Genomic DNA, 15,091 nt, shown 5'->3' on the forward strand with positions numbered 1-15,091 from the left:
GGGGCTTCTGTGGCTTCAGGGAGCAGCAGAGCTGCTATTGCCAGTCTGAACTTTGGATACTGCAGCTGATGCCCAATTGCAGGCTGTACATTTTACAGACTGTCTGCAAGCAATGGTTGTTTACAGTAATCCACCAATCAGCTGCAAACTTAAAATGTGAAAAATCAGCCCGTCTATTCATAGGACTGAGATTGAATAGAAAAGCCAGTGGGCAACAGAAGCTATCAATACTCCATTGAAATCAGGACCCGTTAAAAATGCTGAGGAGATCTTAACTGGTTCAAATATAAAACCATTCTTGTCTTCAGTCTGCTACTGAAATAGAAAATGTTCTATATTCCCATTTCTAAATTGAAAAAGGAAAAAAAGCCCACCCACCCACCATCATTGAAGGGAAACATTTTTAACTGCACAGTCTCATGCTGCCTTCAAAAGCTCACAAATGGGTTCCTTGGCTGAAGGAAGAGGCGATGCTAGCGGTGATGCCGGGAGCTGAGGGTCTGGATTTGGCTTGGCTCCCTGGGATGTTTTTCACCCATGAGTGTCCCAATATCAACAGCTCTGGGAGGGCCTGGAATGCTTGGCTAGCAAAGAGACTTTCCTAAAGAGATACCTTTATGGCCAATGGTCCACCTGGCTCAGGTGAGCACCTGCATGCTGAGGGCTTTGCTTTCTCTCAGCACTGGGGTCCTTTCTGGAAGTGGAGATCCCAGCTGGAGCTTCAACTGGATGCCGTCTGTTTCTTTCGCTGGACGCACCAGGCTGCTTGCCTATAATAAGTCCAAGTGTGCAGCATTCACATTAAGCCACCCCCACTTCGTCCTTTCCTGAGAGAGACTGGCACCTGAGGCAAGCAAGGGCCACTTAAGCCCTCCCTCCCGGCCCTTTGGAGTCAGGGCCTCTCTGCACTGCAGCCTGAGGCATGTCTGGGCCAGACTCTTGGTCAACTAGCCCTTCCCGAGCAATACCTCGTTCAGTGACCATGCGCCTGGTTCGCCGGGGACTGTGCATGCTCAGAACTTCACTCCCCTCCAGTGCTGGGGATCGTGGCAGCGGGGATTCTGGCGGCAGCAACAGCAGCGGGCTGGGGGCTCTGCTTTCACACTCGCTGAGCTGTTTCTCTTTGGGGTGGGGGAAACACACAGTGTTAACCTCTCAGTCTACACACACACACACTTTTTATGGCCAAAGCAGCCCCACCCCAGCCAGGCATACTCAACCATAATGCCTAACTTTGTGCCAGGTTCCTGGAAAGGGACAAATCAGGGCCCATCTCTGTGAGGTTAGTACAGATCTGGAGAAGGGGCGGGAGGGTGAGCAGGGCCACCCAGCAACCTCCTAACTGTGACAACTGTCAACAGTGACGTGCCACCATATCTTCATAAGGGAGCAGTGCCCTGCCAGTCTGCTTCCTGCCCCCGTGTTGGCAAGCAGGGAAGGGCGCCCTCAGCCACAGCTAGAGAGCCCTTGGTCCACCAGCTCAGTAGAAAGGAAACAAAGGAGCCCCTTCCCAGTGTCTGGTGCTTGTGATCCTGCAAAAATAAAAAAGGCCACCTGGGCTCTTCAGAGGTCTAAAGGGTGCCCCTTCTCTTTGGGCAAATGCTGTGCCCCTCCAGTGGCCCAACAGAGTCTTTGGAGCACAAGCACTGGTAGCCTGTGACTGCTTTGGATGGCTGCTAGGATGGGTGGGCTCAGTCCATGTCCCTGGCAGACTGCTCGTGGGGTGGGGTGGAGGTGCCTTCTTCACAGCATCTCACTGAGGTGGGGGTCTTTGTAGCTTTCTCCACCCTTTCTGTGCTTCTCTTCTGAGGTGTGCTCTGTATGGCACCCAGATACATTCAATGTACAGGAGCTCTCCCTCGCACGTGCGCGTGTGGGCTCTCTCAGCGCTGACCAGGTTGCACATGCTGCAGCCAACTGGTATCTGGTCTCAAAGCTGCAGAAGGTGGGCTCTGCCGAGTGGGCAAGGAGGCTGAAGGCCTGGCCCTTGTCATGGAGCTTTGGTGCTGGGCCTTGACTCTCCCCAATGCCTCTTGCCACTGGGCTTGTCGTCAAAAGTAGGAAGGTCTTCAGCCAGCCTTCTGTCTCCCAGATAGCAGCCTAGTCTGCAGCCCTGGCTGGCTGAGCACTTCTATTGGTTAGGCATATCATCTGTGTGTCTTGCTGCACCTGGAATCCCCGGGGGCCTATACAGGTGGCCCCAGGCAGTCCTCAGCAGCACCTCAGGTCTGAGCTGCCTCTCAGGCTCACCTCCCAAGCCCACACCCTTTCGGGAGACACCAGTGGCTTGGCTTCCTCAGTGATGGAGGATGCAAACCAAGTGTCTGGCTCCCCCTCAGGGGGCCTTAAACCCTCCCCAGGTCCTGCCTCCAGTGTGGGGTGGGAGGTGTCAGCAGTCACTAGAGGGCCTCCTTGGCCCAGCCAGAGCGCCATCTGAGCAACCCCCAACAGGTGGAAGGAATGGGGTGCAGCTGGGCGGGCTCAAAGGGGCAGGGGCATGAGCAGGGTCTCACCTCCACGGCTGCTGTCAGTCACTTCAGCACTCTTTTCTCCAGCTCCAGTGAGCCTGTGGAGGAGACACCACTTCACTCTCTCCAGCAGTCCTCTGGAGAGGAAGGTGCTGAGCAGGCTTCTCTGGGCACCTTCCCTGTTCTTTCAGGCCTCTCATGCAAGTCTGGAACTGTGGCCCTTGGCAGCCTAGCCCTCCTCCTCCTCCAAATACAGTTTACTAATCCCCCCCACATCCACCAGAGGTGGAACCAGGCAGAGTGCCCTCATGTCACGCCTTGGGCAGTCCCCTGCAGTCATACCTCTGTGCCCCCCCCCCGGGACAGTGTCATGTTTGTGTCTGCACAAGCACACACCATTGTGCAGAGCCCTCAGGCTTATTGAAGCTCCCCACATTTCCTCAGTAGCTTTCCTTATACTGACTAAGGCATTATTTGGACCTGGAGGGGCCCCACCTGCTTTCCTCACTGCTTACCTCCGTTTCACAGACAGTTTCTGCAAAACCACCCGATACGTTTTTGCAAAGTGTACCATGCTGGGATCTGGGCTTGCTTCCATCTCCTGGAAAACTAGAGCAAAGAGGATGGCAGGTGATAAAGTAGGATTGTGTTGGTCCCTGCAAGTGCTAATAACCCCCAATCACTTTGATGTTGCCAACCATATCAACAATTATGGCCCCATCTCCCCATAGCAACCATAGAATGGCCAGCCTCGCGTACCACATACCCTCTTGGAGGCTCATGCTGTCAGTCTGTGTATAAGGGACTCACTTTTGTAGACCCTTCATAGATGGGAAAAGCCTTCCTCCCCATTGCGTTCCACCCAGGACCACCCATCCAGGGCCAAGCTCAAGCCCTTTTTTCATGTCTCAAGCTGCTTTCTCTGTGAGGATATAACATGTGGTGCCTCCTCCAGTGCAACAGCCCCTTCCTTCCACTTGGTGGCCAGAGATGGCCTCTGGGCATGCTTCTGGGAGCAACAACAGCAATCCTTTCCTCCACACCACAGTTACACTGGCCCATTGGCTTTCCATGAAGAAGCAGAGGAAGGTGTGACTCACATCCCACAGCTGCTGGACCCCACCTCTTCCCCTGGTTCTTTTATTGCAGAGATCTGTGGATCTAGAAGCTCAGGGTGTCCATCCCTGCTGCCTCAGCTGCTAGTGATGCCAGGTGAACTGGACTTCTCCAGTGTCTCACCTCCTATTTTCAGGCTAGGAAATTATCATGGCTCTTGGGAATAGGATGCAAAACCTTGCCCTTCTCTTCTTCAACTAAACACCCTGCTGTCCTTCCCCTAAAGCAGAGATAGGGAGCCATCGCCCTCCAGATATTGCTGGACTACAACTTCCATCACCACCATCATCATCCCTGACCATTGGCCATGCTGGCTGTGGCAGCTGTTGGGAATTCAACATCTGGTGGGCCACAGCAGGACCTCCAGCCCAGCCCAGCATGTTGCAGACATTAATTTTTATTTAAAAGCATTTATAAACTGCTTGATATTTAAAAATCTCTAAGCAGTATAAAAAATTACCACATAAAAATAAATGATACTGTGTATTGTTTTTATGTGGTAATTTTGTATACTGCTTAGAGATTTTTAAATATCAAGTGGTTTAGAAATGCAGAAATACAACATAGAAAACTCAGTTGTTATGTGCCTTCAAGTAGATTACGACTTATGGTGACCCTATGAATCAGCAACCTCCAAGAGCATCTGTCATGAATCACCCTGTTCAGATCTTGTAAGTTCAGGTCTGTGGCTTCCTTGATGGAATCAATCCATCTCTTGTTTTGGCCTTCCTCTTTTTCTACTCCCTTCTGTTTTCCCCAGCATTATTGTCTTTTCTAGTGAATCATGTCTTCTCATTATGTGTCCAAAGTATGAAAACCTCAGTTTTATCATTTTAGCTTCTAGTGACAGTTCTGGTTTAATATCTTCTGACACCCAATTATTTGTCTTTTTCGCGGTCCATGGTACGCGCAAAGCTCTCCTCCAACACCACATTTCAAATGAGTTTGTTTGTCTCTTACCCGTTTTTTTCACTGTCCAACTTTCACATCCATACATAGAGATTGGGAATGCCATGGTCTGAATGATCCTGACTTTGGTGTTCAATGATACATCTTTGCATTTGAGGACTTTTTCTAGTTCTCCCATAGCTGCCCTCCCCAGTCCTAGCCTTATTCTGATTTCTTGACTATTGTCTCCATTTTGACTGTGCCAAGGTATTGATAATCCTTGACAAGTTCAATGTCCTCATTGTCAACTTTAAAGTTATATAAATCTTCTGTTGTCATTACTTTAGTCTTCTTGACATTCAGCTGTAGTCCTGCTTTTGTGCTTTCCTCTTTAACTTTCATCAGCATTCGTTTCTGGTGACTCGGCTTTGACCATTCCGCCTTGGGTGCCCCTGCTAGGACTCTAGCCTCTTGGTCTAGACTCCTGACGCCATCGCTCTCAGCTTGTTCAACACTCTCAAACCCCCTCTCCATGTTAAGGTGTGCATCCTAGAGGATGCCATAGAACACAGAATCATAGAATTGGAAGGGGCCTATAAGGCCATCGAGTCCAACCTCCTGCTCAATACAGGAATCCAATCTGTTATCATTTTGCCATCCTCTCTGAGTAGCTGTGCCACTGTTTCTTTTATCTCTCTTTTACTATGCATGTACTTGAAGAAAGCTGTTCTGTTGCTTTTGGCATCTCTCACTAACCTCAGCTCATTCTCAGCTTTAGCCTTCCTGATGTCATTCCTGCAATTCCGTGCTACCCATCTGTACTCTTCCTTTGTGGTCTGGCCGTCCTTCCACTTCCTGTATGTGTCCTTTTTTGTTTTCAGGTGATCTCTATGCTTTCTGTGAAGCCACATTGGCTTCTTCTGCTGTCTTCTCCCCTTTTTCCTTGAGGGAATTGTTTGCCATTGTGCCTTTATAATTTCCTCTCTTAGAAACTCCCTTCCATCTTGGACTCCTTTTCTTGCTAGGGTCACTTGCCACGGAACCTTACTTACCATTGTTCTGAGTTTATTAAAATAGGGTTTCCTGAAGTCCAGGGTACGCATATTACTCTAAGCTTTTGCTTCCTTTAAAATTAATTGTTGTAAACCGCCCAGAGACCTTCGGCTATGGGGGAGGGGGGTATAAAAATGTAATGAAATAAATAAATAAATAAAATAAAATCAAGAACTCTAGTACAGCATAGAGAGCCAGTGTGGTGTAGTGGTTAAGGTGTTGGACTACAACCTGGGAGACCATGGTTCGAATCCCCACATAGCCATGAAGCTCACTGGGTGACCTTGGGCCAGTCACTGCTTCTCAGCCTCATGAAAATCCTATTCATAGGGTCACCATAAGTCGGAATCGACTTGAAGGCAGTACATTTACATTTAGAATAGCATGGTCACTTTCCCCAAATGTTCTTGTAAATGCCACTTCATCCACCAAATCATCCCTATTGGTTAGAATCAAGTCATGGAATCATAGAATCATAGTGCTGAAAGGGTCCTATAAGTCCAACACCCAATGAGCTAAGCGGAAGGCACATCAAGCAAATCCTCATTGTGACCACCTTCCATCTGGAAACCTATGTCCTCACTGTGGGAGGCTGTGTGGATCCAGAATTGGCCTCCACAGTCACTTACAGACCCACTGTTAAAGACCTTACCCTGGAAGACAATCTTACTCGGCCACAAGTGATCGCCAATGAATGAATGAATGACCGCTTGAATGCCTCCAGTGTTAAGCCCACCAGCTCCCTAGGAATTGGTTCCACTGTCATACCGCTCTAACAGGAAGTTTTTCCTAATGTTCAGTCAAAATCTGGCTTCCTGTAACTTGAGCCCATTATTCCATGTCCTGGACTGTGGGACCATCGAGAAGAGATCCTGGCCCTCCTCTGAGTGGCAACCTTTCAAGTACTTGAAGAGTGCTATCATATCTCCCCTTAGTCTTCTCTTCCCCAGGCTAAACATGCCCAGTTCTTTCAGTCTCTCCTCATCGGGCTTTGTTTCCAGTCCCCTGATCATCCTTGTTGCCCTCCTCTGAACCTGTTCCAGTTTGTCTGCATCCTTCTTAAAGTGTGGTGTCCAGAACTGGACACAGTACTCAAGATGAGGCCTAACCAGTGCCGAATAGAGGGAAACCAATACTTCATGCGATTTGGAAACTATATTTAGTCAAGGATAGCTGAGCCTCTAGTTGCTGCTTCCATTTTCTGTAGGAGAAAGTTATTTCTAACACAAGCCAGGAATTTCTTGGAGGGGCTGTGTTTGGCAGAATTTGTCTCCCAACAGATAACGGTGTAATCCCCATTACTACTACATCATGCCTCCTCAAAACATTGGCAATTTGCTTTACAAAGTTTCATCCTTGTCTTCTCCTTGATTGGATGGTCAGTAGTAGATGCCAACCACCACATTCCTTTTATTCCTTGCCCCATTTGTTTTAATCCAGATACTCTCGGTGGAGCTACCAAGCTCATCCTCCTGTCATTCTGTGCAGGGATATATATTTTTAACATATAGCACGCCTACGCCTCCCTTTCTATTCCTCCTGTTCTTTCTGAATAAGTTATATCCTTAAAATGCTGTATTCTAGTCAAGGGAGTTTTCCCACCAAGTTTCAGTTATACCTATAAAGTCGTATTTACTCTTCTGTATTAAGTTTTCAAGTTCATCATGTTTGTTTCCCATACTCGGGGCATTAAATACATCAAGGACTATGTGATTTATGGCTTGGCTTCCTTCCTACATTTTTATGAAGAGCATTACTGGGCTCCAGTAGAGCCTTTCTGTCATTCCTGTTACTGTGCACAAGCCTTCATCATTTGTTTCTGCCAAGTGCACATCTCCCTTCCCCTTAGGATTCAGTTTAAAGCTCTCCTGATGAAGTTCTCCATGCTATGGCCAAACACATTGCTGAAGAAGGGTGATCAGGTAAGTGTCTGTAGTAGTGATCATAAGAGTTAAATCATCTAGTCCAGTGTGTGGACTTTGCTTCCCATATAGCAGAAAGTCTAAGGCCAGCACTGCATTTACAGAGGCAGCTAAAACAACTCTCTCAGAATCACTCGTGAATATTTGGTTCCTCTTTTTCCCCAAAGCCCGCCATGAGCAACACTGAAGGGGGCCCTCTCCAACCTTACCTTTGTTCAGGTAGAAAATGTCCTCCTGTTCAAGGTTTTTTGACAGCTCTGAGCTGTAATTGTTGAGAGTGTGACCTATACAGAAATGAACATAATGAAACAGTTTTGGCTTGTCCTCCGAGTACCACTAAAGACTCCTCGGATCATAGAATCACAGAACAGTAGAGTTGGAGGCGGCCTACAAGGCCATTGAGTGCAACCCTGCTGGACACAGGAATCCAACTTAAAGCATACCTGACAAATAGTTTGCAAATGCAAACACACACACATGAGTGTGTTGAAGGCAACATTTCAAAAGCAAAGTGTTCTTTTATTCTCATGTGGCTAATTTTCATATTAAGGCAGGAAACCAAATAAATGTTGGTGTCAATTACGCATTTCATAGGAGTTTGCCAGGACTGAAGCACATGATGCCTGGCCTTGCCCTGTCTGAAGCTCACTGCAACTTTCACAGGACAGGGCCTTGCAACTGCCTGGACCCCTTGCTGGGATAGGCTGCTGCCCATAGCAGCCTGTTGTGTGCACCGCAGGTACCCACAGGGATCCATTCAGTGGCATCTGCACACACCCTTCAGGTAGTCCAGGATGTCCCATTGTGCTCCCTTTTTTACCCTGCTGTGTCCTCACTTGTATTTGACTGCCAATGCATGACCCTTCAGGGCAGGACTTTCCAATATGTATTTCAGGGAGGAAGTCCTTGGATGCTTATTAGGAGTTCCTCAGTGAGGAGATCAGTAATGGCAGACAGCCTGACTTGAAAGACAGCTGGGCTCCCCCTGCAATATGTAGCTGCAGAGGGAGAGCGGGCATATTCTTCAAGGCAGGACAGATATGCACACACAGAGCTATTGCCTATGGAAACAGAAGCATATATATATATATAATTCTTGGTAACTCTATTCAAGTTTCATTCTCTGTGTAATTCCACAAGCAGAAGGCAGCTGAACTATTACTGTCTTATAGTTATTCATAGCTTCAAATGTCAAAATGCAGTTGCAATAACCTAAAAATTGCATGCATGCAGTTGCAAAATGCATGGACACTTTTTGCATATTTGTAAGGAATAAAAGTCTTCCTCTCTGTTGAGACATTTCCCCCAGCCCCAGTCTGCTTTGATGTTCTTGCAAAGAAAGGAGCTGCAACGTTGTGCAATGGCCTCTTCCCTTTAGCAGCTTCTGCTGACCACCTGATGGGTGGGAGGGGACCAAGAGGGCCAGAATGGGGCCCCAAAGGCCTGGCCAAATGCACCTCACAAGCCCTTGTAACACTCAGAGGTTCTCTGGCAGACAAATTTATTTATTTATTAAATTTATATCCTGCCCTTCCAGGAGGAAACCATCGGCCGAAGGTAGAATCAAAATCACTTCTCTGTGCCATCACCAAAATTCAGGGCAAGAAGTGACAGAAGTGCGTCTCTAGGCTTGAGAACTTTCTATCGTTAGTAAGGCCACAATGATGGGAAGGGAAGAATGTTTCTGGGGGCAGTGAGGCACCGGGGCACAGCCCTCCTAAGGATTGCCAAGCAATTCTTTTAACTCCCCACCCAATAAAAATCTCAAAGCTACACACTCTTTACTATTCCACACACATTTTACACTTCTATGTGAACTCACTGAAGCAAACATTTCTGTCAATCTACTATTCTCTGGCTAATCAGCTTCTTGTTTCCTGGCCAATCAGGTCTCTGCAACCAAGTATAGCTATGGCAAAGAGGTCCCTCCCATATGTCTCTAAGTGGAAAACCCATGTGAGCGACATTAGAATTTTAAGGGGACTGCCTGTTTTCTGCCTGGTCTTGGAAGGCTCTTACTCCATCTGTTGCTATGAGGAGTAACCAGCAGTCTCTGTATAGGCCTAGTAGGGCTGTCTTGATGGGCAGTCTGAGCATACTCAGAGCTGTTCTCTTGAAGCCAACACCTCAAAGCACATTCTTTGTAGTTAGCCAGGAGAAGGGTGTGGTTGCTAGTTGAGCAGATTTTTTAAAATTAGTAATTGTTAAGAGAGAGCAATGGTGGACAGAGTGTATGAGTATTTTTCTATAATATCTATTTTTACTTAATCATTTCCATTAATTTTGTGAATGGGAGAGAAATTGTTGCAACTTTTAACACGCTAGAACTGTAGAGTTTGTGTATCTAGGTCTGAGAGAAATATGGAGGTTCTGCATTCCTGTTTTCTTCAAGTTTAAAAATGCTCTGTGTGCCTCTGTTGGTATTTAATTTGGAACGGTAGCTAAATATGTGTCTTTAGGTTTGAGAGAAGTGCAGAGGTTTTGCATTCCTGGTTCTCTTGAGATGAATTTGTTTGGCTGGCTACTGTGAGAACAAGATGTTGGACCAGATGGGCCTTTGGCCTGGTGCAGCTGCCTCTGCTACTGTGGTGATTTTATAAGAGGTATTGTTTAGGCAAAAGATACCTGTTGCGGAATCACCTTATTAAAAACAAACAGAGGTTCCCCATTGGTGAGGCAGGGGCACCCTGTGCATGTTTATGCCATTTATCTCTGCTGATTATAGTTCCTAATCATGTCTCCTCAGCACAGGTCTGTGAGAGGAGGCTATGTTTGCGAGAAGGAGTTGGTGGTGCTCATAGTTAAACCCCTTAGGTTGCATCACACTTTGATTGGATAGAATAGTGCCTGCACATTTGTCCTTCTGAGTAAGTCAATTGGCAAGAGCCTCCTTGTCTTTATACCTTTAAAAAAACAAGCACACCAGAGGACTTGGAGACTTAGGGTGCAATCCAGCTTGCCTTTATGCTGGGCTGAGGGGAGTTGGATGTGGTGGATCTCCAGCTGAGCCAGCTGGGTCCCTCAGCCTGGCCTGGCTCAAGTGGAGCTGGTGTAAGCAAACGTAAGGCCTGAAAAAGCGGTGTGCCTGAGGTGTGTCAGGGGAGGGGCCGCAGGAAGGGTGACAGGCCACATCCAACTTGTGTTCAGAGTGCTCCTGCAGGTCCCAATCTAGGTAAAAGTTACCCTGGGGAAAAGGTTGGTGTAAGAAGATAATTGCAATAGAAGTCAATGAAGAGGGCTTACTCCCTGGTAGGAGTATTTGGGAGAGCAGGCTTTTACTTTCTGGTTCCTATTTGCAGCTGCTGGCTGTGCCAGTGTACAGCCAACCCAGAGGCTCCTGAATAGTAACTGGATGCAGTGGAACTTTGTGCCAGCATCTCTGTCTTGCTCCAACACAACTTAAGCTGACTTCCCCTGAGTTGGATTGCTCTGTTAACTTAGAAATCCTTCTCTTTGTCACTGGCTGATTGTGTGGTGTTGGGTGCATTACTCTGGTATCTTTTCAATCAAAGGGGCAGCCAGCCAGCCATGGCTTACAACAGAAATGAAACGATACTCAAGTAGCACTTTAGAGGTTAGCAAATACATTATTCCATACACTTTCATGGATTACCAAGAATGATACATCTGATGAAGTGGACTGCGGCCCCCAAACATTGTTGAAGGTGGTAGCACTGTTCTTTTTGTTGTTTTGCTAAACTTGTACTGCTTTACAGGGTTGTTGTGAGGATAAAAAGACTATAAAACACTTTGGCAAACTTAAAGTATTATTACAAACAGTAGGACGGTTCAGAGGAGAACTCGGTGTGCAGACCTTTCTGTAGTAGGAGATCATGGATTGCACCCTGCCTGCACATCCCATCCAGGCAAGCTTGTCCTAGCAGACAGCCACACACTGGATTTGCGAAGGACCTACATGTGAAGTCCAGTGCTTGTAGGCCTGAATATCCTAGCTGTGTTCCAGATTCTTTTTTCTTTGATTTTTAGGTAAAGCTTTTTTCATGAGTGCAAGCCTGGGTCCCTTCTACTAATTCAAAATTGGGAGCTGGCAGACTGGAGGGAAATTTTTTAATTTTGTTTTTTCCTTATTTATCAGTATTATGTTTATATCCATTCCACCCTTCTTCCAGGGAGCTCAAGATGGCATTCATGGGTCTCCTTTCTCCCCATGTTATCCTCACAGCAACCCTGTGAGGTAAATTAGACAGCAACAGTGACTAGCCCAAGGTCACACAATGAGTGTCATGGTTTTTAATCCTGGTTTCCCAGGCCCACTTAATATCCCTGAACCTTATTCCATATTCTGGAAAAAAGATGTAGAAGTTAATAAGTTGGGGAACGGGAATAATCTTTTCCAATAGGCCTGGAAATTTATGTTAACTGTCCTGTGCAGCACTTTTAATATTAACCAATTCAGGCTGCAGTCCTGTACATACTTATCAGGGAGCAATCCCCATGGAAATCAGTGGGGTTTACATCTGAGTAATGTACAGTTGCATTGACATGAACCCACATTAGAAATTATGACAGCAGGGAGCCCTTTTGACACAAGTGCTAAGTATTAATAAAACTCCAATCTTTAAGTGTCCACTGTTTCTTTACAAAGGAGGAGGCTAGGGAAACAGGTGGGGGGCATGCAACATTTCTCCCAGAAGAGAAGCAACTGTGAAAGGAGGGCCCCTTCTGAACCAAAGTAAGACACCTTTCAATTTAGGAAGCTTCTAACTATTTGTAAAATTGTAATACTTCAGTGTTCATAGTAGCTTTGTGAGGAAGGAGGATAGGGAGAAAGCCTCAACAACTTGACCGCGCCCCTGTGGTTGCCATTGGCCACACCCCTGTGACCTAGCAACCAGACCAGGTCTAGTGTGCACAAGCTGGAATTGACTAGAGGACTCTGGTAGTTGATGCCCATCTGATCCTGTTCTCTAATTGAGCTGAAATTCAATCTTTCTCTGTGTGTAATTTTGATGAATTACAAAATTCACAATTCAGTTTTTGATGTTGATGTTTTATCCCAAAATTAAACTCCTGATTTTTTAAATTTGACATCAAAGTACAACTATTTAAAAAAAAACCTCCCCCAATTAAGGGGCAATTCCAGATTGATTAAATGAATGGATGAATGCGATACAAAATTTACTAAGGCCTATAATGTCCTATGGCTAGACTCATAGCAGGGTCACCCAAGGCGGAATGGTCAAAGCTGAGACACCAGACTAAGATGCATCCAAACTCAGAGGAAGGCAGTGGTAAACCACTTCTGAATACCTTTTACCATGAAAACCCTATGAACAGACTATCCAAAATGCAACATGAGATAATGCTGGAAGATGAGACCCCCAGGTCAGAAGGCACTCACCGAGCTACTGGGGAAGAACACCAGACAAGTACGAGTAGTGCTGTGACTAATAACACCACTGGGTCAAATCCGAAAGAAGTTGATATACACAGATGCGAAAGGAGAGTCTGGAGTTGTACAGTGTACACAATAGGAACATGGAATGTGAGAAGCATGAACCAGGGAAAGCTAGAAATTGTCAAGCAAGAAATGGAATGCATCAACATTACAATACTTGGTGTGAGTGAATTAAAATGGACGGGAATGGGACATTTTCAATCAGGCAGCTACAAAATATTTTATGCAGGAAATGAGAAATTAAGAAGAAACAGAGTTGCTTTAATTGTGAGAAGTGATGTAGCAAAATCAATTAGGAGCTACAACGCAAGGTCTGAGCAAGTTATATCAATGAGATTTAATGGGAAACCTATTAACATAACCATCATCCAAGTCTATGCTCCAACAGCAAATGTAGAAGAGGAATTGGAGAGATTTTACGCAGAAGTACAGGAAGAAGCTGATCACACACCAAAACAAGATGTTCTGATAATCATGGGGGACTGGAATGTAAAAGTAGGGAACAGAAGAACTTGGAATTGTGGGGAAATTGGTCTTAGGAGATAGAAATAAAGCAGGAGAAAGACTTACTGAATTCTGTGAAGCCAATAATTTGTTTCTTGCAAACACATTTTTTGAGCAACCAAAAAGATGACTGTACACGTGGACATCACCAAATGGTCAATACAAGAATCAAATTGATTATATAATTGGTAGCAGAAGATGGAGAAGTTCCATACTTTCTGTGAAAACAAGACCAGGAGCATACTGCGGTACAGATCATGAACTGGTAATGAAAATCAGAGTAAAGCTAAAGAAGAACAACAAAGCAATCATAATACCAAAATACAATATAAATAACATCCCAGAAGAATATAAAGATCAAATACAGAACATATTTGAGGCTTTAAACTTAGTTGACAGAGAACCAGAAGAACTATGGAATGAAGTCAAAGACATTATCAGGGAAGAATGCAAAAAGACAATACCTCCAGTTAAAAAGAGAGAAAGACTTCAATGGATGACTGAAGAAACTCTTAAAATGGTTAAAGATAGAAGGAAAGCAAAAGAAAGAGAGAAACATGGTTAGAATCCTAAATGCAATAATACAGCAACTAGTACGTAGGGACAAAGAGAATTACTAGAATAATTATTGTACAGAAATAGAAGATAATAAAAAGGTAGAACAAGAGCCCTATTCCAAAAGAGTAGAGAAATCAAAGGGAAATTCAGACCAAGAGTAGGGATGTTGAATAATCAACAGGGGAACACACTGACTGACCGAGATGAAATAAAAGGAAGATGGAAGCAATACACTGAAGAACTCTATAAAAGAGATGCAAGGATGACAAATTCATTCACGGAGGAACAGTATGAAGAAGAACCAGAAATTTTAGGATGTGAGGTGAAAGCTGCTCTTGCAATACTTGGAAGAAACAAATCACCAGGAATAGATGGAATACCAACTGAGCTGCTATAAGTTACTGAGACAGAATCTGTCCAAATTTTGACAAAAAATTGTCAACAAATAAAGAAAATAAAACAATTGCCCACAGACTGGAAGAGTTCAATATACATCCCAATTCCAAAGAAAGGGGACCCCAGGGAATGCAGTAATTATCAAACTATTGCCTTAATATTCTATGCAAGTAAAGTAATCCTCAAGATTCTACAACAAAGGCTCTTACCATATATGGAGTGAGAAATGCCAGATGTCCAAGCTGGATTTAGAAAGGGAGGAGGCACCAGAGATATTGCAGACATATGCTGGATCAAGGAATTTCAGAAGAAAATCACCCTGTGTTTTATAGATTACAGCAAAGCCTTTGATTGTGTAGATGATGAAAAACTATGGAATGCCTGAAAAGAAATGGGGATGTCATAGCATCTGATTGTTCTGATGTGCAACCTATACTCTGGCCAAGAGGAATATGCAGACACCAACTAGTTGTCCATCGGAAAGGGTGTGAGACAGGAGTGTATTTTATCACCCTATTTGTTTAATCTATACACAGAACATATCATACGGAAAGCGGGATTGGACCAAGATGGAGATGTGAAATTTGGAGGGAGACATACCAATAATTTAAGATATGCAGACGATACCATACTACTAGCAGAAACCAGTAACGATTTGAAACGAATGCTGATGAAAGTTAAAGAGGAAAGCACAAAAGCAGGAGTGCAGCTGAACATCAAGAAGACTAAAGTAATGACAACAGAAGATTTATGTGACTTCAAAGTTG

The 15,091-nt window shown here is 45.1% G+C and overlaps 1 protein-coding gene across 1 annotated transcript in view; it reads right to left on the reverse strand.

Moving 5' to 3' along the window:
• Positions 1-615: 615 nt before the first annotated feature.
• LOC133363705 (maestro heat-like repeat family member 5) overlaps positions 616-15,091 on the reverse strand; it is a 116,613-nt gene continuing 102,137 nt past the window's right edge. The window contains exons 30-34 of the mRNA XM_061582974.1: positions 7,657-7,731; positions 2,984-3,077; positions 2,514-2,566; positions 969-1,121; positions 616-770 (exon numbers count right to left, since the gene is read on the reverse strand). Coding sequence (XP_061438958.1) covers positions 616-770; positions 969-1,121; positions 2,514-2,566; positions 2,984-3,077; positions 7,657-7,731 — 530 coding nt within the window. The remainder of the gene's footprint in view (positions 771-968; positions 1,122-2,513; positions 2,567-2,983; positions 3,078-7,656; positions 7,732-15,091) is intronic.

This window comes from Rhineura floridana, chromosome 9, assembly GCF_030035675.1.
Source record: "Rhineura floridana isolate rRhiFlo1 chromosome 9, rRhiFlo1.hap2, whole genome shotgun sequence".
NCBI classification, from domain to species: Eukaryota; Metazoa; Chordata; class Lepidosauria; order Squamata; family Rhineuridae; genus Rhineura; species Rhineura floridana.